This window comes from Ambystoma mexicanum, chromosome 4q (assembly GCF_040938575.1).
Source record: "Ambystoma mexicanum isolate Mex_15411 chromosome 4q, UKY_AmexF1_1, whole genome shotgun sequence".
NCBI classification, from domain to species: Eukaryota; Metazoa; Chordata; class Amphibia; order Caudata; family Ambystomatidae; genus Ambystoma; species Ambystoma mexicanum.
Genome location: NC_090928.1, coordinates 88,527,871 through 88,553,177, shown reverse-complemented (window position 1 = coordinate 88,553,177; position 25,307 = coordinate 88,527,871). Strand labels below are relative to the sequence as shown.

At 46.5% G+C, this 25,307-nt stretch overlaps 1 protein-coding gene across 1 annotated transcript in view; it reads left to right on the top strand.

The window, feature by feature from the left end:
- RNF217 (ring finger protein 217) overlaps positions 1-25,307 on the top strand; it is a 737,705-nt gene that overhangs the window by 283,677 nt on the left and 428,721 nt on the right. Inside the window, exon 3 of the mRNA XM_069607522.1 lies at positions 23,271-23,435. Within this exon, the coding sequence (XP_069463623.1) occupies positions 23,271-23,435 (165 nt within the window). The remainder of the gene's footprint in view (positions 1-23,270; positions 23,436-25,307) is intronic.

Genomic DNA, 25,307 nt, shown 5'->3' with positions numbered 1-25,307 from the left:
GCGGTCTGGCTTCAAGACTTGCTAGGACTACAAGTCTAAAATGTCCATCACTGACCCGCACCGCATTTGTTTATGATGCTTGGGCAAGAGTCACAACAAAATGCCAGTCGCTGACTGACGAGGCCTACGGGAGCGTAAGGGGAAGCTTCAGGTAGGTAGGGGTTCTAAGCCCGGTAAGTCCACAAAATCGAAATCCAAAGGGGTGTCCACCGACGACTCGAGGGGTGACTCTCCATGTCGGGAGGAGGCCCGGGGTTCTCGGTCCCTGAGTGGTTCCTGCCATTCTTCTTTCTTGTTGCGGCATTCTCGGAAGCGCGGTCACCGGTCACCTTCCCCGTCCCCCTCAGAAAATGGAGCCATGAGGAAAGTGGCATGCCCAACGAAGTCCTCGACTCTGGAGGAATGGGCTGCCTTTAAGGAGCAGATGTTGGCGATTTTTCAATCGCAGGGCACGGTTCCGGTCAAGCCTTCTGATGAAGCCAGCAGGGAACGGGCTTGTACCGCGGCTCGCACGCCTGCGGGCTCGGATCCGCGACGCAACTCGCATTGGGAACCTTCGAGGTCCCGTTCGGACAAGGCTTCGGATAGTTGCAAGAGACGTGCTTCCAGGTCTCGGTCCTCGTCCCCAGCGAGACCGCTGCAACCTGCTAAGGGCTCGAAGCCTGCGGTGACTCGGTCGGCGCCGTGTCCGTCCGACTCGGACGTCGAGGCTTTGACTTATCAGCCATTGGCGCCGTCAGCACTGTTGTCCATGCCGAAGCCTTCGGCGCTCTCGACGCCTTTGGGGATTTTTGCCCGAAATGTACTGTTGGAGTTCCCTGATCTAGTGGATCCTCCAAGGAAGGCTACTGCTAAGTCTGTGAGGTCAGTGGTGGACTCCAGGCCCTCTTCTGTTCCGAGGCCAGGTTTTCACCTCCCTCTGGATGACATATGAGGAGGAAGAAAGGTCTGACTTTGAGGACCCTGTTGAGCATGATGTGGCTCCTGTCTTTTCTGGAGACAAGTCAATTGGAGGAGTTGAGGCAAACCCTCCATGATGCCAGTGGGTTGGACACTTCTCCGGAAGTGGAATTTGGCAGGCCTGATCCTGGGGCTCATGCAGAGTCGTCATACAGGTGGCTCATGGCTAGGGTCACAGAGTATCTGGGCTGGTCCAGTCCTCCTGAAGAGTTTGTGCAAGATGATTTTACAGACATCTTAGACCAAGGTCGATCCTCTGACCCGGTGTTGCCTTTTCATCTCACTTTACAGAAAAGGGTGGAGGCTGCTTGGCAGTCACCGGAATCTCTTCCAACTGTTAATAATTCATTGACAAAGAAGTACCGCCCTTCTGTTAGCGACCCCAGCTACTTATCCACTCACCGCACTCCCGAGAGTTTGGTGGTTCAGGGGGCTACGGCCACCTCGAGGCAGGCGGCGTACCCTACCATCCCTCCCGATAGGGACAACAAACGCTTCGACGGTTGGGCTCGCAAGGTATTTTCTGCAGGGAGTATGGCATTGAAATCGACCAAGCAAGGTTTTCACACACACTGTGGAACTGTTTCCTTAGCGGCTGAGCATATTCCTGAGGAAGAAGAAAGGGATGGGTTCATTGTTCTCATGCAAGATGGCAAGGATGCCATGTGCAAATCCCTTCAGTCGGTTTTGGATACAGCCGACAGTGTTAGCCGGTCCATGGCTACGAGCACCTTTTATACGCAGGTTTGCATGGTAGCGGAAGTCGGTTTCTGCCCCGGATGTGCAAACCCGTCTTTTGAACATGCCCTTTGATGGCGCACATTTGTTTGGCAACAAGGCTGACGAGAGCCTTGAGAGGTTGCAGACCTCAAACTGCGGCAAAATCTTTAAGTGCAGCTGTGTGTCAACCTCTGCCTTTTCGTCGTAGGGGACAGCAGTGGAGGGGAGGTTCTTTTTGTTACTACTCTGCCTTTGGTAGAACGAGAGGGGCCGCCAGTCAAAGGGGTGAGCGAAAAAGTACCTGTGGTGGTCGGGGAAATGGAGGTGCCAAAGCCACTCGGGTAGCTGCCTCTTTGCCTTCAGGTACTGCTGCAGCCGCTTCAAAACAGTCATGAGGCCATGTCCCATGGTTGGTGGCAGACTGTCTCATCATCTCAAAGAGTGGCGAGCCATTACTTCGGATGCGTGAGTTCTGCATACAATAGCCCACAGCTACTGCCTTCCCTTCCCTAAAGCGGCCTCACGACAATCCACCGGGGAAACTCTTTGAAGCTTCCAGATCCGCTCTTTGTGCTGGAAATCTTGACCCTGCTGGAGAAAGGCGCTATAGAACTGGTGCCTGTAGCGGAGAGGAACAAGGGTTGGTATTCCTCTTATTTTTGATTCCGAGGAAAAAAAGGGGATTGAGACCCATCCTGGACTTGCATTGGTTGAACAAACTTCTCAGGAAGGAAAAGTTCCAGATGGTTACTCTTTCTCAAGTCCTCAAGGCCCTTCAACTTCAGGATTGGTTGGTATCTCTGGAACTACAGGATGCTTACTTTCATGTGCCGATTCATCCCAAGCACAGAAAGTACCCAAGGTTTGCAACTGGCGACTCGCACTTTCTATTTCGGGTCCTGCCATTCGGATTGACCTCCGCCCCGAGGGTCTTCACCAAGCTAATGGTGGTGGTGGCAGCGTGCGCGGATTCACGTTTACCCCTACCAGGACGACTGGCTGATTTGTGCGCGCTCTCCAGAGCAAGCATTGGATTACCTCGGCCTCCCCTGCCGCCCCCTCCACAAGCTGGGCTTCTCCCTCCATTTCAAGAAGTCGCATCTGACACCTTCCCAACAGCTCCAATACATAGGGCCTGTGTTGGACACGTCCTTGGGGGAAGTGCTCGCCTCCTAAGGTGAGGGCTCATCACATTGTGCGGATGAGTCTCCCGGCATTCGAATTCTTAAGGTTGCTCGGCCTCATGGCATCCTGCATTTTTCTGGTGCCAGAGGCCAGACTGCGGATGAGATCCCTGCAATGGGTCCTCAAGATTCAGTGGTTGCAGTTCTGAGCCAAAATGTCGGATCCCATTCAGATTCCTCCCTCGATCTCCCAGTATCTTCTGTGGTGGGCCAACGGAGGGAACCTGATGATGAAGGGGGAGCCGTTTTGGCAGCCATGGCCGGAGGTGACTGTAGTGACAGATGCTTCCCTCACAGGATGGGGTGCGCATGCCAGCGCCTTGACCGCCAGCGGTCGTTGGTCTCCGTCGGAGTCCAAACTCCACATCAACCTGTTAGAGCTGAGGGCCGTCAGGAGAGTCCTGAAGGCTTTTCTGTCGTCTGTGCGGGGGGGGGAAGAGTGTCCTGATCATGACGGGCAACACAGTGGCCCTGCATTACCTCAACAAAAAGGGGGGGGGTGGAGTCACTCCCGTTGTGCAGAGAGGCAATGCAGCTCTGGTTCTGGGCCATCCAGCAGTGAATTTCGATCTCTGCAGTTCATCTGGCCGGAGACGAAAAATGCGGCGGCGGACGCTCTGAGCAGGCAGAGCACGGTCTCTCACGTGTGGGGGTTGGCTCAGGAAGTCCTTCAGGAGATCTTCGCCCTTTGGGGAACACCGCAAGTGGATCTCTTTGCCACCAGAGCCAACCGCAAGTGCGAGAGATTCTGCTCAAGTGAATTTCCTCCGAGAGGAGCCTTAGGAGACGCGTTCGTAGTGGATTGGTCATTCCCACTACTGTACGTGTTTCCTCCAGTCCCCGTCATTCCTCAAGTGATACGGAGGTTACAGAGGTTCAGGTCCCACATGATCCTCATTGCTCCAGATTATGCCAGGAGAGCGTAGTACCCAGACCTTCTCGAAATGTCCATCTGCCCTCCACGCCGTCTTCCTTACCGAGAGGATCTGCTCTCGCGAGAGCGGGGTCAGGTTCTTCCTCCAGAGGTCAGGACTCTTGGTATCTGGAAGGTTGAGATATAAGGATTGGGAACTCCCGGATGATGTGATGGAGGGGTTGCTTTCAGACAGAAGGCCAGCACAAAATCCCTGTACCGTTGGCGCAAGTTTTGTGACTGGTGCAGAGGACAAAATGTGGATCCTTTTCAGTGTTCTATTCTTATGGTTTTGTCTTTCTTACTTTCTATGGCCCACAGGGGCTTTCGTGTAGGGACTATTAAAGGTTGCCTGGTGACGCTGTCTATATTTAAGCGCTCGTCTGAAGAATGCTCTTACTTTAAGATTCCTTTGATTTCTTAAAGGACTAACTAATGTATTCCCACCGTCCCCTTTCCAGGTGCCGGTTTGGGATTTGAATTTGGTTTTGAAATTTCTCATGGGTGCTCCGTTGGATCCTTTGCACTCTTGTCCTTTGAGATTGTTGTCCTTCAAGACAGTGTTCTTGGTTGCGGTTACTTCCGCTCGCAGAGTGAGTGAATTACAGGCACTTTCATCTAAGCCATCCTTTACTGTGTTCCACAAGGAAAGGGTTGTTCTATGGGTACATCCTTCCTTTCTACCTAAGGTAGTGTCTGAATTTCATTTGAGTCAGAAAGTGGTTCTTCCTTGTTTCTATCCTCCTCATCCTGTTAAGGAAGAGTAGCGACTCCATAGGTTGGATCCTAGGGGAGCTCTGACCTTTTATATTTCTAGGATGTCCAGGGTCAGAGTGGACGATCAACTCTTTGTGGGATATGCTGGACACCGTTTGGGCCAGGCTGTTACCAAACAGACCTTGTCCAGGTGGATTATCCTCACATATTACTGAGTGTTACCGATTGGCGGGTAAGGACCCTCCTGAAGGGTTGCAAGCTCATTCCACTAAGGGCGTGGCTACTTCCACCGCCCTCCAACGGGGAGTTCCTATTAGGAATATTTGTGAAGCAGCCACATGGCTTCTATCCACACTTTTGTTAAACATTACTCCGTGGATACGATCGGACAGGCTGTTACCTTTTGGGACCTATTGAAAGGAAGACGGGCATCTCGGGGCATAGCTGAATTGTCTTTCATAGTAGAAAGCGGCCCTGTTTAAAAGCTCCCACTGCTATAGGATCTCCCTATCTCTCTATCTCTATCTATCTCGATCTCTCTCTCTATCTCTCCCTATCTCCCTCTCTCAAAGGCAACTTCAATTGCCTTCCAGCGGCATGTCCCCTCGGATGCCCTCAACAAGCCTCTCCTGCTTTTTTTAAGCATTAAGGCATGGATGGCATCTCCAGAGTGGGTGTCCAGTTCAGCCAGACTATGCCGAATAACATTTTTAGCCAAGTTAATTGTAGGCTCAAAACACCAGTTTGGAGGGAAGCGGATAGGATAAAACTACCCACCTTATTGACTATTGTACTCCTAGGCCATAGTTCACTTTCTGCCAAACGCCCACCCGCCTTTCCATAAAAACTTATCCAGTCAAGTGCAGCCAAAAACCTGCAGCGCAAAGCCAAGAGGTCTGGGGAGCCATTGCTGTGGACATGCATGCACCCCACTTAACAGTAAAAACGGAGGACCATTATTTTTTTTGGTGGTATAAAAAAGTACTCCAGCACCTTGCTCATTAGATGGAAGTCCTGGTAGTATGGGAAAAAGTGGACTATGGACTAGGAGTACTTTGGTCACTACGGAGAGCAAACTTTTCTTACTTTATATATGTGTTTATGTAGTATAACAAGTCATAATTGCTTTGGCAATGGATTTTTGCATGGCCAGGAAATGTGCACAGAGCTTTTTTCAGTGTATTGGATTGCAGGTTCAGTTCCACCCCGTGCTGTTTTCACACAGTACCACTTAGAGCTGCCACTCTGCACATGCCAAACTGGGTGACTGGATCTCATTTTGTCACCTTCAATTTCTATTCCTGTAATGTCACCTTCTGCCTATTGAATTTCTTTTGCTGAATCAACCCGTAACAATGCCCTCTCTGGTAGCTGGGCTTAGTAATCCCTGTATTAACTTCCTGTATTTTTCTTCTTCCAATTGTAAATCGTAACCTTTGTAAATGGTTCCCCATGCTTCACGGGTACACTTAAGAACATCTGGAGCTCAGCCCCACACCTCCTGCAAGTACTACCTAATATGTTGTAAGAAACAGCCCCATTAGTGATTGGGCCTCTCGTTATAGGCAAACCTAGAATTCCGCTTCACTTTTCTGCTTTTCTTCTGTGCCAGATGCCTGCAATCTACACGCATCCATTATATCACACACCATTACAATTTCCTCCATCTCTCCTGGAATCACTTCCTAACATTGTATGCTCATTTTTACCTGCTCCTTCTTTGCCCACCTTTCCCCACTTCTGTGCCTCCTGTTTTCTTTTCCTCTGCAGACCAAGGTCTCGATACCCCAGGTAGGTGCACAATACACCACTTTCTGGATAATTATTTGCAATGGGAGAGGACTGTGGTGCTACTTTTTCGTTGCACAACCGTTTTTAATATTTGCTTTAGAGCCAGAGGATAGCTCCTTTTGATCTTGTTTACAACACCGATTCACTTCTCTGTATTTGAGTTTCTGGGTTTGTAACCAATGGCATTCCGGTTCAAGGCCGAAGATTTATTAGCAAAGCTTAATACTTTGAATGAGCATTGGATATCATTTCCTTTTCCGGAAGGGATGATTGATAGTTCAGTGGTTGCTAACTAAAGCTCATCTACCCTAGATGGCCTCTCCAATGGGATTACAGTGATAATGGCACAATCATTCGGTTCCACCTTGAAGCCCAAAGTAGAATCTGAGACAGTCCTAGAAGCATCCCTGAATGCTACTACGGAGGACAACTGTTGAAATGTATATTGCCATGTCTGATCTTTACAGGGGAGCTATCATCACCTTAGTGTGATTGGATAGAATTACTGGAGCAGAACAGTCATCATACAGAAGGAGGGGGTCTGGACAAGGAGGTTGTGGACCAAAATGAATCCCCACACACTTCTTTAATCACCTTCCATTAATTACACTGTATTTTTTTTAAAATGAGCAGTGTTCTCCTGGTGGGTGTTTGACAAATCTGCAAGAATTAGGAGGATAAAACAAATGCACAAGTCTAAATAGTAACATGAAGAACAAAAAAAAGACATCATTCATTAGAACTGAAAAGGCAGACAATGGCATCAAAGTAAAGCTGAAGACAACTTCCTGAAGGACATAGCATTAGGGAATAGACTAGTGATGAGGTAACTCTTATAGAGTTGTGGGTCAACTCTCTGGGAGGTGGCTGCTTTTACAAGATAACAGAATCTCAAGGGCAGAACTAAAAGTAGCCTGAGAGCCGCCATCTATTTTTAGTTTGTTAGATGATTATAGCCCCTGACATAAGCTATATAGGTGAGACAACCTAATTAGTGCATGTCTGAATCGGAAGCAATTGTAGAGAAAGGAAGATGAGGGTGATGTGATCAAGCATTTGGCAATCGGACAACAAATAGGCAGCATCATGCATGACACTTTTTTATGGGTGCTGAGGAAGGAAGAAAATACCTCAATCTACTGTCACAGGAGTCCTCATTGAGATGTCTGAAATGCCGGCTTAATTGTGGCACTGTGGACCATTTTGACCTGGAAGTCGCTAACCTTTTTGACGAATTTCAGGCCGTGGTCTTAAAAAAAAAAAACCAAACGCATTTAGCCTTTGAAGTAAATCTACAGTCCGTCTAATGCAGCTTTATCCTCTGGTTTGGATAACCTTGGCATGGATATGGTGAGTTTACCACTACCTCTATGAATGAACATCAGGCCATATGTAGAAATTTTCAAAAACACTGATATTTGCTTGTCCAAGATGGAGTCATTGAATGTTCTGCCAATCTAACATCGACTTTCAGAAGGCTTCCAAATCTCAATGATTCATTTCTATGAGTGACAACACTAAGTGTAAAATGTCACTAATGCCTCTGCTTCTTCCAAAGGATTCTTTAGCTGTGTGCTGTGCAAGGCTCGCAACCATGCACCACACATTAAAATATATTTTAAACATCCTTCTCTTTTGATAAGGCAGATGGAATTAGGGAGCACATTGATTGTACCTCATCTTATCTGATCTATAGGATTGTTTGCCCATGCAACTAGTATTATATAAACTCTTCCATCAGACTCCAAATTATCACATTCCTGAACATCTTTGGGTGATTAAAAACTAGAGTTCTGCTAATCCTCTGGTGACCTATTTTTAGTAATGGCCACAATCAGTAGCAGGGTTTCACTATTTGAGCTTTCTAGGAAATAATGCCCTGTTTGTGGGTCCCTAACCTGAAGCTCACAGTGACCGTGTTGGTGTATCATCCGTTTTCACAGCTTAATTCAGATTGGATTGAACTTTAATTGGGAGATTAATTCGTTCTTAGGGCAATGACGCTGTAATGTTGATCTCCCTTACTTTTGCTAGATGTCCTTTTTCTTGATGCAATTCAATTTTTGATGGCACAGAAATATACATACAGAGCATGTCCTGTGCTGTGCAGCATTGGGCTGCTCTCTTTCGCTCCTACATCCTACATGCACCTTCTATGGTGCTTTCCGTCTCCCAATCTTTTCAAACTGCTACTCTTTCACAAAGTCAAGAAGGAAGAAGTTCAAGAGTGACATCCTGGTCTCCAACCCAGGCCTCCCTATCGCTGATACCCACATCAGTGCTTCCGCCAGACAGACTCTTACTGATATCCTCTTTATCGTTCCCTCTCCAGACCGATGGAGCCCTCATATGGTCTCTGTTCAGTCTTCTTTTTCCTCCTCTCTCATTAATGGTGGCACTTAGTGGGAGGTCCTCTTGGCCGCCTTCTACTCCTCCAAGACCATCATTATTGTCTATCTGAATGGCACCGTCCTGGTGCAGGACCCTCAGGCCAAACTCCTGCTTTACGATGGCAGTCTCCTGTGTCTTATCAACTTCCTTCCTCCTCCATCTACTCCTACCAGCACCTCATCGGCTCCTCCGCCACCTCCTCCATCTGCTACCTCTCTGGCACCCTCCTCATCCTCTTTGGCTACTCTGCCATCCCCTTCTTCCTCTGCCGACTCTCGGGCCCCTCTACCACCTCCACAGGGCGCAACTCTAGCCTGACCCCACCCCCCACAGAAGTCTTTCAAATGTGACAACCAGCTTCACGTCGCTACTCTCAACTCCTGCTCTGCTTCCAAACACTCCTCTTATATCTGCCAGCTCCTTGAAGAACTGGACCTGGATGTCCTCGCTCTCACCGAGACATGGTTCACGGCCAGCTCTGTCACAAGCTTTGACACTCTCCTTTCCGATGGCTACAAGATCCTCTTTGAACCTAGAACCATCTGACCCAGAGGTGGAGTAGCCCTGATCTTTCCAGAGTAGGTCCATGCCACAGTCATCCTTGCGCAGTTTTACCCCTCCTTGGAATGCCTGCTCTGCAGGCTCTATCTCTCCTGGCAATGTTGCCACCATGTACAGGCCACCTGGCCAGGTTACCCTCTTCATCTGAGTGAGCTGACCTCTCTTCTTCTCTTCTTGCCTCTACCTCCCAACTTCTCCTCTGAGACCTCAACATCCATTCTGCAATCTCTGCAACACTCTCTCTCTCTCTCTCTCTATTCTACCCTCTGGCCCGACAGACTCTGCCGGGCACACCCTGGATGTTCTCATCTCTTCAGACATCCCCATATCAAACCCTCTCACCACTCCTCTATCGTAGACTGACCACTTTCTGCCCTGCTCCCACCTGAAGCTCTCGACCCCTCAGGTGAAGACGACCCTAGCACTGACACCTGCCTTCTTGGTCATCTGGCCAATGAAGCGTGTGGCAGTGGAGGCCTTTCCCGCTACTTTCTTTCCTCCTCCTACGCCTGCGGCTGATTCACACTCTGACACAGCCCTCGCTAACCTGCATCTTTCTATCTCTAACACTCTGGATGTCCTTGTTCCTGTCATGGGAATCGACCTGAAGCCTATCTCCAGTGCAACTCTTGGTATGACTCCAACCTCGCCACCCTTAAATGTAAGTGTACGGTGGCTGAGAGGAAGTGGAGGGCATCGGGCCTATCCTCTGACAAACTGGCCTGCCATCTGCTCCAAAGGCAATATAGACTGTGTTGTCCAAGAAGTGCGGCCTCGAACAACATGGCCAAACTCTTAAATCTGCAAGGAGCTGGCCAATCCTACTGCAGTCTCCACCTCTCCTATTCCCTCCCAGGCCCTCTGCATGGCACTGGATTCTCACTTCACCACTAAATCTCAGGACATCTTGTCCACTCTCCCCTCTTCCTCTACCTCTCCTGTCCCCCCTCTGGCCACCTCTCCTCCTCCTCCTCCTTTGTCCTCCTTCTCTGCGATCACGCCTGGTGACGTTTCTAGACCAGTTGGTCTATGAAAGTGTCGTCCAAGCAGGTGCTCTCCTGCTCCTCCAACAACCATCAAGAACCACATTGGCACCTTCGCTCCATCCTTGGCTGATTTCGGAAATCACTCTTCTTGCCATTGGAACTTCCCCTCCCCTCTAAAGCACTCCCCTGTGCACCCCCTCCTGAAGAAAGCTTCTCCCGATCCTGCTTGCCTGCCAGACTACCGGCCAATCACCATCACTCCTTTCCTGGGTAAACTCCTGGAAAGGCTGTCCATCTCCCAGCTAACCTGGGCATCACAGATCAGGCCCTGGCTTGGCTGACCTCCTTTCTCATGGACGACTCTCCCAGGTTCAATTTGGGTCCTTTCTCTCCACCACCTCTCTCTCCATGTGTGGTGTTTCCCAGAGCTACAACCTCTCACCCTGGCTTTTCAATGTCCACTTGGCCCCTTTGGGCGACCTCATCTCTACCTTAGTCTAATTTTCAGTGTTATGCGGATGACACTTGGTTCTCCTTCAGACTCCCCTCAGCCTCCTCTCCTCTCTCACTCATTCCTGACTGTTGATCCGCGATTCAGTAGTGTTGCACCTTAAACAATATCTGCCTTAATGCCAGTAAAACCAAGATCCGTCTCATTGGGACCCCTACGCCTGCTTTCCCTCTCCCTCTCTAGCCGCCCTCCTTGGGCCTCTGCCCTGCGCCTTCCTGTAAGGCAAAAATCCTTGGTGTCCTCTTCGACTCCACTCTCTCCTTCTCTCCTCACATCACAGACCTCTCCAAGAAGGCCCACTACCAGCTGCACCTCCTCAAAGGTATTCTTCCTTTTCTCACTTCCCCCAGAAGCTCACAGTGTCCAGAGTCCTGTTTCTCTCTAGGCTGGACTATTGCAACAGCCTCTTTCTCAATCTGCCTTCCTCTACTCTCCGCCCTATGCAACTAATCAAGAGCAGGACTGTGAGACTTGCCACGGATCAGATCTCTCCAGCCATGACATCTCTCCACTGGCTCCCAGCGACTGCAAGCATCATGTTCAAGACCCTCTGCATAGTCCACAAGCTTTCTGGGGTTGGGAACTGCATTACATCCAACTCTCTCTCTCTTCCTAAACACCTCCCTTCTAGAGCCTTTCGCTCAGCCACCTCAAACTCTGAGGGCCAGACGCTTCTCCAGGCAGAGAGTGGAGGGGGGGGCAGATCTCTCTCCTCTGCGGGTGCCTCCCTCTGGAATGGCCTCCCTGTCCCTCTCAAACTTGAGCAGGACCCCCTGAGGTTCTGGAAACAGCTCAAGGCCTTCCTTTTCGCTTCATCTGTCTCTCTCTGTCTGTCTGTCTGTCTCTGTCTCTCCCTCCCTCTCTTTTTCTCTTTCTCTCTCCCTCTTTTTTTCTCTTTCTCTCACCGGTCAGCTACACTGACTGGTTGCCTGGCTACCCTCTGAACCTCACTGGGCTCCAGGCTCTTCCATGACCAGTAGCCCCTGCACTGTCTCTGGGTCCTACGTTATACTTAGGGGCTGTATCTGTATCCCTACAATGCACTGCCTCCTTGAACTTAGCCAGCGCTGGCTGCACTTACTTACAGCACTACAGCCCTGTTTGCATTTCGCTTCCTCCTCCTTGGCACATTTCGCTTTCCTCTCGCCCCGCACTTGCATGATCTGAATGACACAAGGCCTAGTAAGATAGTTGTTTTGTCCTCCCTCTGTCTTCGTTACCTTGTCGCGCCTAGAAACACTTGTTTAAAGGCGTGCTATGATTTACACATATTATACATCTGTTATCAATTTAGGGACTGTCTCTTTCAAAAGTGTTAAGCATGCGATACTCTATATAATGGTACTTTAATATTTACGATTGTTAATTCGGTCGTGGTGTAATTTGTCCCACGCGGCTCTATGCAATAATCGTGATGGTCTAATGTTGCCCACATAGGGGTACATGTAAATATAGCCTACTAGGTCTTTATTGTTTTTCTACAACTTATTGTTTGTAGCAATTTGGGAAACCAAGTCACCATGATCGACATGTTCTTAATCCTGCCAGTGTGGTGTATTGTATTTAATCAATCTGTATTCATTGTCTATTTGTCCCATTTGAATTTACAGCATTGTTATTTTTGATTGTTGTAACACTTTCGTTTTTCATTACGTGGTGGTATAGGTATGTGTGCTTAAACGTTTTGCTCTTTTAGGATTGAATGTTTGGGAATCGCCTTTAAATACTGCAGGTACTTTCACCTTCCTGTTGTTAATGTTAAAGGTATTTCTACCGCGCACCGTCGCCACCGGAGTGGTCCCCAGGCGCTGTGGCAGATCTGAAAAGGAGGGGTGCGGTGTAGTGGGACTAGGAGAGTGCGAGCTGTCAGTTCGGTTTGCACCGTCCGCTGAGCTTGAGTGCAGTTATTGGGTCTGTGCAAGTTGCAATGTGCTATTGATACAGGTTATGTGTTTGTCTGTTGTTGCAGTGTGGTGAAAAACATGCGGATTGCTGTGTAGAGAAGTGGTTCTATGGGTTTGTGTGAGAAGTGTATGGGGAAAGTTGAGGTTTTATAGTTGGGTTAGTGGGTTTTTTCTTTCCTCTTAGTCTTTGTGTTCCTTTACTCCACATCTATGTGGATCCTGTGAGTTTGGTATTGTAGTTTGTCCACCTAGCCGGCAGGTGTGATGGGGGGGTGGAAGTTTCCCCTCTGCTACTTTAGTGATTTGTGTACCTGGCTGAAGCAGGCATGGCCCCCCACACCCCACCCTGGTGCTGGCAATGTTTAGTTTAGAGGATTCTGGTCCCTTCCTGCCCATTTCTGTGTGGGTGGTCGTTAACTGCCCATGTTTCCTCTGTGGGCTAGCGGTATGTGGTAATGGGATCCTCCCCCCTGCCCTCCGGTTAGGGACGATTAAGTTTGGGATGATGGGTTCCCTCTGTGGGATTCTTGTTTCCCGCTGCATATATGCTGTCTAGTTGTTTCCTCCTGGTTCTCGAGCAAAGAGTCAAGTTCTCAGTAGTTTTCTGAATTGAAGATGATCCCTTGTGTTACGGATGTTTTTTGGTAGCTCATTCCAGGTTATTGGTACCAGGTGAGAAAGATCCTCAGAATTTTCTTTTGTTGTATGGTTTTGGTTCTAAGCGGATGTCGTTGCTTGATCTGAGTGGTTTGTTTGGTGGTAGACGTTTATTTTCTCTATTAGGAACTCTGCTCCTTGGCTGTGGATTGCTCTGTGCGTTATGCACATTAATTTCAGCTTCATTCGCTGTTTTGTTGGTAGCCAGTGTAGCATTTTCAGTGCTGGGATAATGTGTTCTCTTCGTGGTTGTTTGCGTGGGAGTCTGGCTGCAGCATTTTGGATGCGCTGGAGTTTCTTTAACAGTCGTTCTGGCATTCCTAGGTATAGGCTGTTGCGTAGTCTACTCTGGACATGAGTGCGATGATGGTGAATGTTTTGGCGGTGAAAGAGAGAAATGGTGGGATCCTTTTTACTTTGTATAGGAATAAGAAACATTTCTTGATTATAGCGTTTACTTGTGGCTCCATTGTTTGTTGTCCATCAAAACTCCCAGATTCTTTACTATCCTTGATGGAGCTGGCGTTGTTCCAAGTTCCGTTGGCCATTGGATCTAGTGGTTGTCTTCTCTGCTTTTGCATATGATGGTTATTTCTGTTTTGCCCGGGCTGAGTTTGAGGTTGAGTTCATCCAGGCGTTGAGTTCTTGTAGGCAGCCTTCCAGCGTTGTTTGCTTCCTGTGTGTCTTGGATTTTATAGAATATTTGTGTTGTCAGCGTAGTGTAGCATGTGAGGCCGTGTTTTTTAATGAGCTTGATTAGTGGAGCCAGTTATATGTTGAAAAGCAATGGGGAAAAAGATGATCCTTGTGGTACTCCAGAGGTGGATTCCCTAGAGGTGGATTTGAAAGGTTTGATCCATATAGTTTCTGTTCTGTTTGTTAGGAAGGATTTAATCCATAATAAGGCTAGGTCAGTAATGCTATTTCTTTCAATAGCCCAATGAGGATGTTGTGGTTGACTGGCAAATGCTGCGGAGAGATCCAGCAGTATTAGAGCTGTACTTTTGTCTGAGTCTGCATTTGCCTTTAGATCTTCCCAGATTGAAAGCAGTGCCGTTTCCGTTCCTCATCGTTCTGAAGCCTACTTGTGCCTGATCCAGCAGTAGGTGTTCTTCTATGAATTCTTGTGTTCTATAGATGTATGTTTCGAGTAGTTTTGCTGGGTACAGAATGTTGGAGATAGGTCTGTAGTTGGTCCTCCACATTGCCTGATGTGTCCTTGAGGAGTGGCTTGATGTATGCTGATTTGAAAGATTGTTGTACTTTCCCTATTGAAGTTGATTGGTTGAAAAGGTTTCTGTAGTATTCCATTGGTGTTCCTTGTGTGAGGATTGATTTGTGTATGTCTGGGGGGCAGGAATCCATGAGGGAGCCTGCGTTGTTGGTATTGTTGACCAGCTTGCAAATGTCTCTGCTGATATTTGGGGGAAGCTTCAGAGTTTTTTCTGGCAATCCTCAGATGGGTGGGTTGCATGTTGAGGTTGCTTGGTCTGCTTTGTATGATCTGTTGATGGTGCTCATTTTGTTTTGTAGTGGTCTGCATGGCCGTTGCATAGTTTCAGCAAAGGTATCGGTGTTGCAGCCAGGGTTTTTTCTCATTTTGTTTATGATTTTAAACAGTTCTTTTGGGTGTTGGGAGCTTTGGTTATTCTGTTGTTGAAGTGTTTCTTTTTGGCCTTTTGGATTTCTTTTTTGTATGAGTGGATTTGTTGTTGGAATTGACATTTCTTGGCCTTGTCATTTCTATTCCTCCATATTAGTTCAAGCTTCCTGTTTTTTCTTGTCAAGGCGCTGAGTTGCGGGGTATACCATTTTGCTGTTGCTCTTTTGTGCGATGGGGTGAAAGGGTTGTCCTTGGCGATCTTGTCTATTGTTGTGATGATCCTCTTGTGAAGTAGTTCTGTTTTTCTGTTAAGGTCAGCTTCATCCATTGCTGTTTCCGGTAGTTTGTTGATTTCCAGTAGTTCAATTAGGTTGCTATTTTTGATGGTCCTCCAGTTTCTTTTCATGATAGTTGGCAGTTTGTCTGTTTGTTTAGCTGTTGGTGTAGTCAGCGTGATCACGAAGGGGATGATGAGGTGGTCGCTTCAGAGGCTCTGTATTGGTGGTCCCGTGGTAATGAGATTTTTTGTTGGTGAAGATTGAGTCTAGTGTATGTCCCGCCACTTGAGTTGCTCCTTTGACTAGTTTATGTAGTTTCTCTGTCTTCAGTTGTTTGGCTAGTGATTCTTGTGTATTTGTGGTTTCTTCGTCAGACCAGATGTTGAAGCTACCAAGGATTATCAAGTGTTCCTCTTTGATGGCTAGGTTGGCGATGCCTTCCGTGAAGGCGTCCACAAAGGTTGCATTGTATGTCGGTGGTCAGAACACCAGAATGAATTTGAGGTTTGTTTTGGGGATTGTTGATAGGCTAAGGGGGATGCACAGTTTTCGATGCTTAATGGGTCTCCTGTTTTAATTTTCAGATGTTGTATGCTATTGCCAGTCCTCCTCCTCCTCCTCCTCCTTTTGTTTTTCCTGTTTGCTTGAGTGCACTTGAAGTTGTCAGGGAGGCAGTTATGGAGTGTGATTTTCTATTTGTCATCTACCAATGTTTCGTTTATGAATAGGATGGCGGTACCTCCATCGCATAGGAGGTCGTGGATCTTGGTGGCATGTTTGGACATTGACCTAGCATTGATTAGATTGCAGTGGATATTTTTGATGTGGTTAGGTTTGTTTATTGATCCTTGTTTTGACTTGTGGGTGTTCAGTTGGAGTGCTTCTGTGTTGTCACAGATTGGTTGGGGTTCCGTGGAGGCTGCTTAGTCGTTTAGTTTTTTGACGTGGTTGTTGACGGTGCCCTTGTGTTTTTGTGTTATAGGGAGTAAGGGCGTTGGTATCATACCTTTCTCTTCTTGGGTCCTTTCTTCTTTTTTTTGTGGAGTTCCAATAGGTTCTCAGCTTGTCTTGACATGTTAGTGGCGTTGAAGTGTCGAGGTTCTGCAGTTGTCGCGAGGTACGATGTAAGGTAAAGGAATTTTTCTCTTATGATGTTTGTTCGGTTGGTGGTATTGTTTGTTGGGGTGCATTCTGTATTTGTGATGACTTCTACTGGAGGCGAGTGAGGGTGTGGATCTGTTTGGATTGATCCTGGTTCCGATTCTCTTTGGTGGCGTCCAATTCTGTGTCAGGGCATTTTGTGTCCTTGGTAGTTGGATAGTTTGGGTATTGAGGTTGAAGGGGCAGATGCCTACCTGTAGGGCCTTGTGTTTGGATAATATGGAGGTTTATCCTCTTGCGTTGCGATAGCCGGATGCCCTCTAAGGATGGCTGTCCACCTGGAGTGTTAGTTTCAGGTGTTCCTCTATCTATGGGTGCACTGTCTAGGCGGGGTACTACGCGTTGGAAGGTGTGGCGCAGTTGGGTATGGGAGGTAGACTACGGGTTCCTGGTTAATTTGGGCAGTGATCTGGTTATAATTACTAGCTTTTGCTGGGTGTTCCTGGGTAACAGGAGGGCCTAGAATTCAATGATGACGAGCAATGACGAGATACCTAGATAATGGGAGGAAAATTCCTAGGTTTCACAGAGTGGTTGACAGTGAGATAATACACTTAGATTTCGAGAATCCTAGATAGTGGGAGAAAGGCTTAGGTTTCACAAAATGGCAGGCAGTGATAAAATAAAAATACACCTAGATTTGAGATTCCTAGATAGTGGGAGAACGGCCTAGGTTTCACCGTACAATAGATACTTCAATGTAAGAATGTAAGTTATGTTCACACTGGATTCCCCAGAGGATGTACTGTATGTTTAGTGGTTAGATTACTTATTGCAGGATGTGGTAGCAGTCACTATCAGTAGATTCTCTCTACCTTGTCTGTTGATGCAGGTTGACGGCTATCTGTTCCTCTTTTGGCATATGTGGATACTGTCAGGTGCTAATGCTGTTTTCGGGTGAGTCGAGGTGTGAGTGGGGAACTTGTGGGTAGCTGCTTTGGGAATAGGTGGGGCTTACCACTGCAGTCAGGTGTAGGGTGAAGGCACTGCTTAACATGCTGCTTGATGTTGGCGTGGTGTGGCATCCGGGCAAGAGGTAAAGTGGGTTCTCGGGTACAAAATATGTGGGTGGGATTTGGGGTTAGGTTTTTCGTAGCAGTGATTGGCGATTATACTGTGAGTGGTTGGTACCCTGCTTCCCCTGTTGACACCTGCAGACACCTCCTGGGGCTGCCTGTAGGGACTGCCCTTAGCTTTGGGGCTGCAATGGACAGAGGGCTGCCTTAGCACTATGATATTCATGAGAATCGTTGACCAATCAGGGGAGGGAGGGAGGGAGGGAAGGATGGGTGGCAGGAAATGAAGAGGGAAACACACCAGCCCAAAATGCGGGGGTGGGGGGGCAGTATGGGCACGACACTCGCCTGCACTAGGTACCTAAATGGTGCAGTGGGTGTCGCAGATGGATACAAAACACTCTTGTGGGTTTGAGCCGCTCCTTCGGCATCAGATGCTACTCGTACATCGACGACACTCAGATTCTGATCCGATTAGATCTCGATCAGACTGAAATGTCGTGCCTGCGGGAGTGTCTGGCGGCCGTGGGAGAGTGGATGAACCGCAACTGGCTCAAATTGAACTGAGACAAAACTGAGGTGATGGTTGTGGGCTGTCCCCCCGATACTACACTTTGGGTGTCCTCCTTCTGGCCTTCATACTTGGGTCCTCTCCCTGTGCCGGTGGGCAAGGTGATAAACTTGGGTGTAATCTTATCTGCATCGCTATCTATGAACAAGCAAGTTGCTGCGGTATGTCAATCTGGCCACTTTCAGTTAAAAGTTTTAAAGAAAGTGCTTGCCATGATTCCTGCCCCCTGCGTCCTCCTGTGGTGACAGCCATGGTGATATCCCGGCTAGGCTACTGCAACTCTTTATTTGGCACAAACGAAAGGCCTCATCCAACGGTTGCAACGACTGCAAAATTTAGCTGCGCGTGTGGCAACAGGCATTACCTATGGAGCTCATGTATCTCTGGTGCTTCCAGCCTTACACTTGCTCCAAGTGACCCAACGTATCAACTTCAAAGCACTGTGCATAGTCAACTGTGCCCTCCATGATCAGGGTGCCGAATCCCTTCAGGCTAAGTTTGCCCATTACTATCCCAGCCGTAGACTGCACTCCGCCTCGGCTGACCGGCTGGTACTGCTTACCTACAAGCGGGTATGGGTTAGAGGTCGAGCTTCATTATAGCTGCTGCGGTTTTGTGGAACGACCTCCAGCTGGTCATTAAGAAAATATCTAATTACTTAGCCTTTAGAAAGGCTGTTAAAACATATTTATTCTAGGCTGAGTTTCTGCTCGGGTTTTGGCTGCCGCCTCCTTCCCTCAGCGCCAAGATGCCTCAGGGTGACCGTGCGCTCTAGAGGGTGGCTTAACATAACAACACTAACCAATCAGGGGAGGAGGGATGGAGGGATGGAGGGATGGAGGGAGGGAGGGAGGGAGGGAGGGAGGGAGGAAGGGAGGGAGGGATGGGCAGGAGGTGGAATATGAAGAAGGGAAACACACGGGCTACGACCCGGTGAGCGAGTGGGGTAGCAAATTTACTTTTAAAATGCGCAAAAGGAGGTTTGGGGGAGGAATAGTATGGGAACGACACTCACCTGCACAGTTGCTCCACAAAGGGCTGCAGTGGTACAAGCATTCTATAAGTAATAATGATGGTCATTTGTCCTCCTTTGGAGCATCACAGCAATGTTGTGATTTTAGTAGTAATTTTGAGTCTTTTTGGCCTGGTGCCACAACCGTTTATGGTCTCTTCACTGCATGCACACCTATTTACTACTAGTTTTTTTCATAAAAATAGGTACGCTACTTAAAAAAAAAATGCAGCAGAAATTAATAGTTCAAAGACAGTGAGACATTTGCAAATAGGGGGCATGCTGATGCTAATGAGATATGCAACTTTCACCTAACCTAGTTGATCCAAATGGTAAAAGAGCACAGTATTAAGGTGGGAGCAGTACGCAGAGGTTTTAGTATTGCCTATCTTAATGGTGGAGGTGGAACTGGCTGGAGCTGTGGAACCATGTGCATCTTTAATATACATTCTATCTTGTGTGGGGTATGCTTTTACATCAAGGGTAATCAACGCTCTCTAGAATGTGTCAGCAGATATTCATCCATCACAAAGTAGTAAGGAAGATGAGAAAAGTAAGCTAGGTCAATTGTGGGCAATACTCGTCCACACAAGTAGAAGAAAATGGTCTGAAACTATGTATAGAGCAGTTTAAGGGTGGGCCCAATGGGTGTCTGGGAGGTAAGATTTGTAATGCAGCATCTAGAGAATTACATGTGGTGTAAATAGGGAGGAACCAGGGAAATCTATAATGTAAGGTTCTCTCCGTTGTCCGTCTCTTTTCCTTCTGGATGTCCCTAATTCCCTTTTGCGCTCCCTCTTTATTTTGTTTTTTTCTGCTCGCCCCCAAAAACTAACTTTTTCCCCTCTCTAGTCGCCCATCCCCCTCTTTGCACGCTTTCCGCTGTGTTCCTAAAGCACATCTTTCGGCATCTTAATTGACATTGTAAATTCATCATTGCCTCTTATTGTGCCGCTTTTATTAATTGTCTATCAGTTTGGTTAAAGCTATATATGTTTTTTTAATAAAATGAAAAATAAAATGGGAGTGGGCTAGGAAATCAATGTAAGGTTCTAGAAGTGCTGTATTGCCAGGTGAATGTTAGCAAATGTGTTCCCATCAATAATCGTAAGAAGTTAGAAGAACGGGAAAAACAAAAGTATGCAGATCATGTGATCTGCAAATATATTGGTGGCTCCTACTAATAAGCACATTGCTCTGCAGAGCTAGATCTTGCAAGCATTGAAAAACTGAACTTCTGTAGGAGTACCGTAGAAAAAGTTGCCAGAGAAATGTCATGGGCTAGATGCAAAAGAGTATGGATTATAAAGAGATGGTTATCAAAAAATAATTTTCCACTTCCAACAAAAAAAGTTTACTTCTGAAATTAAAATCGGCAGTGAAATGCTCCCACTTCAAAATCTTATCCTTTTATAGATGTTTTGTGTAGTTGCATAACTTTGAAAAGCGAATAATGCTACTAAAGGTTAAAAAAAAAAAAAAAGAAAAATGATGCACAATCGGGAAAAGGGTTAACAAAGATGGCACACCTCTACCACATGACAACTGTATTTTCAGTGTCTTTCTTCCCTTTCTTCTTTGTTTTCTGGTGACAGTTGGTGCCACCTGAAGAATATACCCAATGGCTGTGTTCTAGAATCAACTGATAACTTCTGCTGCCAGAAATCTTAGTTGTCAGACAAAGCAGATGCAGGTGGACCATTTCATGAACCGAGGCACACTATGAGAATGGCACTGCTAGTAATATTCCAAAAGAGAGTTGGTGCTTCAGCACCACGTTTGTGTGACCTCCAGCTAACAGAAATGTGTGTGATTGAGACACAGTGAATAGTCAATACTTCAGTACACATAGGCTAGACATTTACATTCAGGGACATGTTAAGAGACTGGTTAGATCCTTCTTCATTAGTTCACATCTTTTGGTGATTTTAAGAAAAGTCCTGCTAAGGAGAATAGAAACGTGTTTGACTTTAACTGGTGGAATATTTGTGTTGCCATATTCTATAGATTCCCACATGCTTCCTCAACAGCCTTTTAAGGAGCATTTGCCACCATCTTCGTGCTGCTCAAAAATATATTCAAGATGGTGTAGGGAACTGGCTTTGGTAGCACCTCAGATGCCAGTAGAGCTGTTGAAACCAGAGGCTGCTGTGCCATAATGGATGACGGGGCGCTGACCCGCCATCCATTATAGGAGGGGACAAGCCAGTGAAAATATGGTGGGCTTCTTCAGCTGCAGCAAGCATCTAAAGGGCTGTTCCTGCGTTGCTTGCTCCTGAGCTGGCGTCCCTTCAACAGCTCAGTACAAATGCCTGCGTGCCAAATGGGTCTTGCAAGGTCGGGGGTGTTTTGCGTCCCCAGCCTTATCTGGCACATAGGGGATGCAGGCACTGCATGACTGAATGAGCAGAAGGGCTTGCATGTCTGCACTCTGGGGCCTTATCTTGAATAGGTCAATTTATCCAGTGCTATCTTGATTTATTTCCTTTATTTATGTAGGTATTTGTTCACACATAGTACACAATTCCGAGCTGTAGGATGTTGAGGATTACAGTCTGCCATTAAGAATCTGTTCAGCCTTGGTAGAACTTGAATTAAAGCTGGTGCAAATTTATATTTAGTTTAAACTTAAATTGGTTGAAATATTGTTAAGTTCTAATGCTGATCATATTAAAACTACATTCCCACCATAGGCTCCACATACATGCAATTCCATTTATTAAACAGTGTGATAATTATACAATGTTATACAAATTAACAAAAGGATGGTGCACAATGCATATGACTTTATATAATGTAAACCTTAAATTGCAGTTGAATAAGGATAATGCCAAATTTACATTGCATACTCCAACCAGTCTCGGCAAACTCAGCCATGTTCTCCACCCTTTGGCTATTCTCTGTCTGTGTTCTCACACATGAACTGCATGCTTTCAACCTTGCTCTTCATACATTCAGTTATAGAGTGTACTCATTAGCCATGAGCCATCCATCACTGGTATTGGGTAGACTAGGAGAAAAAAAAGGGATGTGCAGGGATATCCCATGAGAAAGAAATGTGCCTTCTACATGGCTGTTTCTGGGGAGTAGATGCGGCAAGTTGAGGGTTATCTGTGGGCCGACACTCCTTACATCTAGGCTTCCAAAGAAATGATCCAGGGAGTACTGAAAAGACTGGAGTGTTGCAAGGTAAAAGAATCTCGAAAGCGGAAGACACTGCAGCATCAATTAATCATAGCAAATGGGAAGTGCAATGAGCCTGCTGGGCTACATTCACATGCACAACAGCGCACTTCACCCGCAAATTGGGAGCCTTTGCACCACGTTTACTGGCAATTACCATCCCTGCAGGCCATATCTTGCTCCCCGCTCTAGAAAGATGTCCGACATTAGTTGCTTTCAAGTTTGGCTTGAATCGAAATTTCCAGTCCACATTCTTGCCAAGCGAACTTCCTTGGAAACTCTGCTTTAATCATACATTTTTTTTCCATTAATATTTGTATACCAAAATAGATGCATCTCTTGTGATCTAACCTCTACTCTGTTCTTAACATATCTCCATACCAAATGTGGCCGATCGTATTCTTATGAGCACCCACTTTGTCCTTGCACATGGATTTTCGAAACTGTACATTGACATTTATCAATGTAAGTGCATGTTTCAGATAGTTTTTTTCTTCATAAACTAATCAAACTTAATATTTTCATTTTGTTGAAATTGCAATTTCTAAAGATACAAAAAATGTGTCTATTAAGTAACTAGTGAACCGTACTATAGTAAAATGAGTTTACACCCCTGCAGATGAGTTGTTGGTCACTTCACATCAGGCATATTTGATGAAGTATAAAGGCGTTTCAAATGTGTGCCCTTCATTAATGACTGCATTACTCTGTGGATTGCAAATCCTTTCTGAATGACTTTTTGTTTCATTAAGTTTTCTTAATCTTCTGATGGTAGCATTTTAGGCGATCCAAGATCTGTTTCAGGCATATTTATCTGCTTAAGAATGAGCACAATTGCTAAATTATTCCACTGCTTACAGAATGGTCATTTTCTTGAGGTAGGTTTGGCTTTTACTTTTGGAGAGCTATGCAATTTATCAATATGAGAGTTTACCTTTTCCATGAAACGTGCATTCAGAAATCTCTTTACCACATATGCTTTATTTTTAGGCAGATTAATTTTGCCATTCATACCCACCTTCTTATTGTAACCTCAATCACCTTATTGTAGAGTGAATGGTTTCAGTGTGGTATATTAATGTTTGCTCTGATAGTTAACTTTGGACATGGCATCTGCTAAATTTCATCCAGTGTTTTATTCTATCATGCAGATCCAGTGCCCAACTTGCCAGTTTGTCTGGTGTTTTAAGTGCCACTCCCCCTGGCATGAAGGTGTGAACTGTAAGGAGTACAAAAAGGGGGACAAGCTCTTGCGCCACTGGGCCAACGAAATTGAGCATGGACAGAGGAATGCCCAAAAATGTCCTCGATGCAAGGTAGGTTGACATGGGTTGGTGGGACCAAATCCTGTGTACCTTTCAATGCAAATCTTTTTTTTTTTTTTTTACTGTTTCAAATTGAACATTGTGGAAGAAAAGTGTTCATGAGAATCTATATGTTAAGCTTTTGAATCTTACTTTCCATATTTGTTTTTCCTTTTTGCCTTAGCCATGATGGTTCATGTGATTTTAGAAGATTTTAAAGAGGCTGATTGTAGAACTCTGGTTCTGCATCTATGTAGAGAGCGATCATTGACTCTTCTCTTTTGTCTTTGTCAGTTGGTGATGGGAGAGCAACAAACCAACTAGACGGAAATATTTGTTTAACCATGCCTTTATTTACACAGGTTGGTGAAGTAATAATTATACCCCTGGAATATGTTTTGGAGTTCCTCTGTCCCCAGTTCCATTCTCTGTTTAGTATCAAAGGCAAGATCAATTTACCAGAGTTTCTCCCTTCCAACCTGCTCTTTTCAGCAGGTGTGGTTTAAGGTTTACCAAACGCTTATTCTCTTTAGCTTGCCACTCTTTCAAACCCTTCGTCTCATATGTCGTTGCATGCATAAGGGGTTCTTGAAACTTCCTTCTGCCCTTTTGTCACAGTGGCCTAGACTCGGCATTGCTCTTATTTTTCTTGTCCTTTCTCTCATCTGCCTTTTCCTCTAATTTGGTTTGAGCACCTTCGCTTGGTCTTACTGTGCTTGTTGCTGTTGTTGGGGTCTCTTTGAGGAGTAGGAGGTTGTTTTGGAGAATCTGTTCCACAGGTTGTTGCAGCCCACTGGGCTTGCCTTCTTGAGAGCCCACTAGTGAAGTCAGCATAGCCTACTGTCAACCTTTCTATGGTCAGGACTCCTCCCTCGATCATCTCACTAGTTTTGCTTTTATACTGACACTCCTCGATGCCATGGCACATGCTTCTATCTCCTCCTGCCTTGGGTCCAACCCCATCACATTGGGCCTTCTCCCTACCTCCTGCCTTGTGGCATTCCTGCTGACTCAAGCCTTTCTATTCTACTGCTCGTTTACCTTCTCCTAGTGTGTTACCTCAACAAGCAAGGGCATTCTATGCCTCTCACCTGATGACGTTCTCCTCCTACCACCTCCATACTCCTCTTAATTTCCTATTGCCTTTTTTCTCCTTTCCAGTCACCACCCTCCTCTCCAATCTGCAGCCAACTCTTCCTTCTGCATTCACCAATACTCTCCAAGCTTTTGGTCTAAATTGCAATATGCCTTCTCCTTAGATTCTCCTGTTGCTTTCTCAGTTTGTCTGACCTCGGCCGTAACCCTTTTTGACAATGCCTGATGTTCCCAATCTCCTTCACAATCATAGCCCTTCCTGAGGTTCACCAAATTCCTCCTCTAGCTCATTGACTACCTGCTGATGTTCTCCAGTCTCCTTCCCAATCTCCACTACCTGATGATCCCCATTAAATCTCTTAGCACCTCATCCTGATGTAAACAATTATACTACTTTCCTTCTCCCTCTGGTTTCAAAACACACGCCACCTATTGAGAATCTCCTCTCCATACCAAATTTCTTCTCATTATCCCTCCTCTCCCCAAAACTCATTTTGCTTGCCAATCTCCTCCAAACTTCCAGCAGCTCCTTCTCCAAATTTCCACACTTCTAGACAGAGCCTGTGTGCTTTTATAGCCCTGGCTCTTGTCCCGAGGGCTGGGCTTTTTGTGCGGGTCTGCACCTCTGCCTTAAAATTGGCTACCTCTAAATTGGCCCACGTGAGCCTGCTCTTGGATTTAGGGGCCAGACCAAGCCATTATTTGGCCTGTTAGCACGTGAGACCGATACAGGTCTTGCATGCTTTTTGTGGTCTTGCATGCTGAGTTCTCTGCATGAAAGAAATGCTT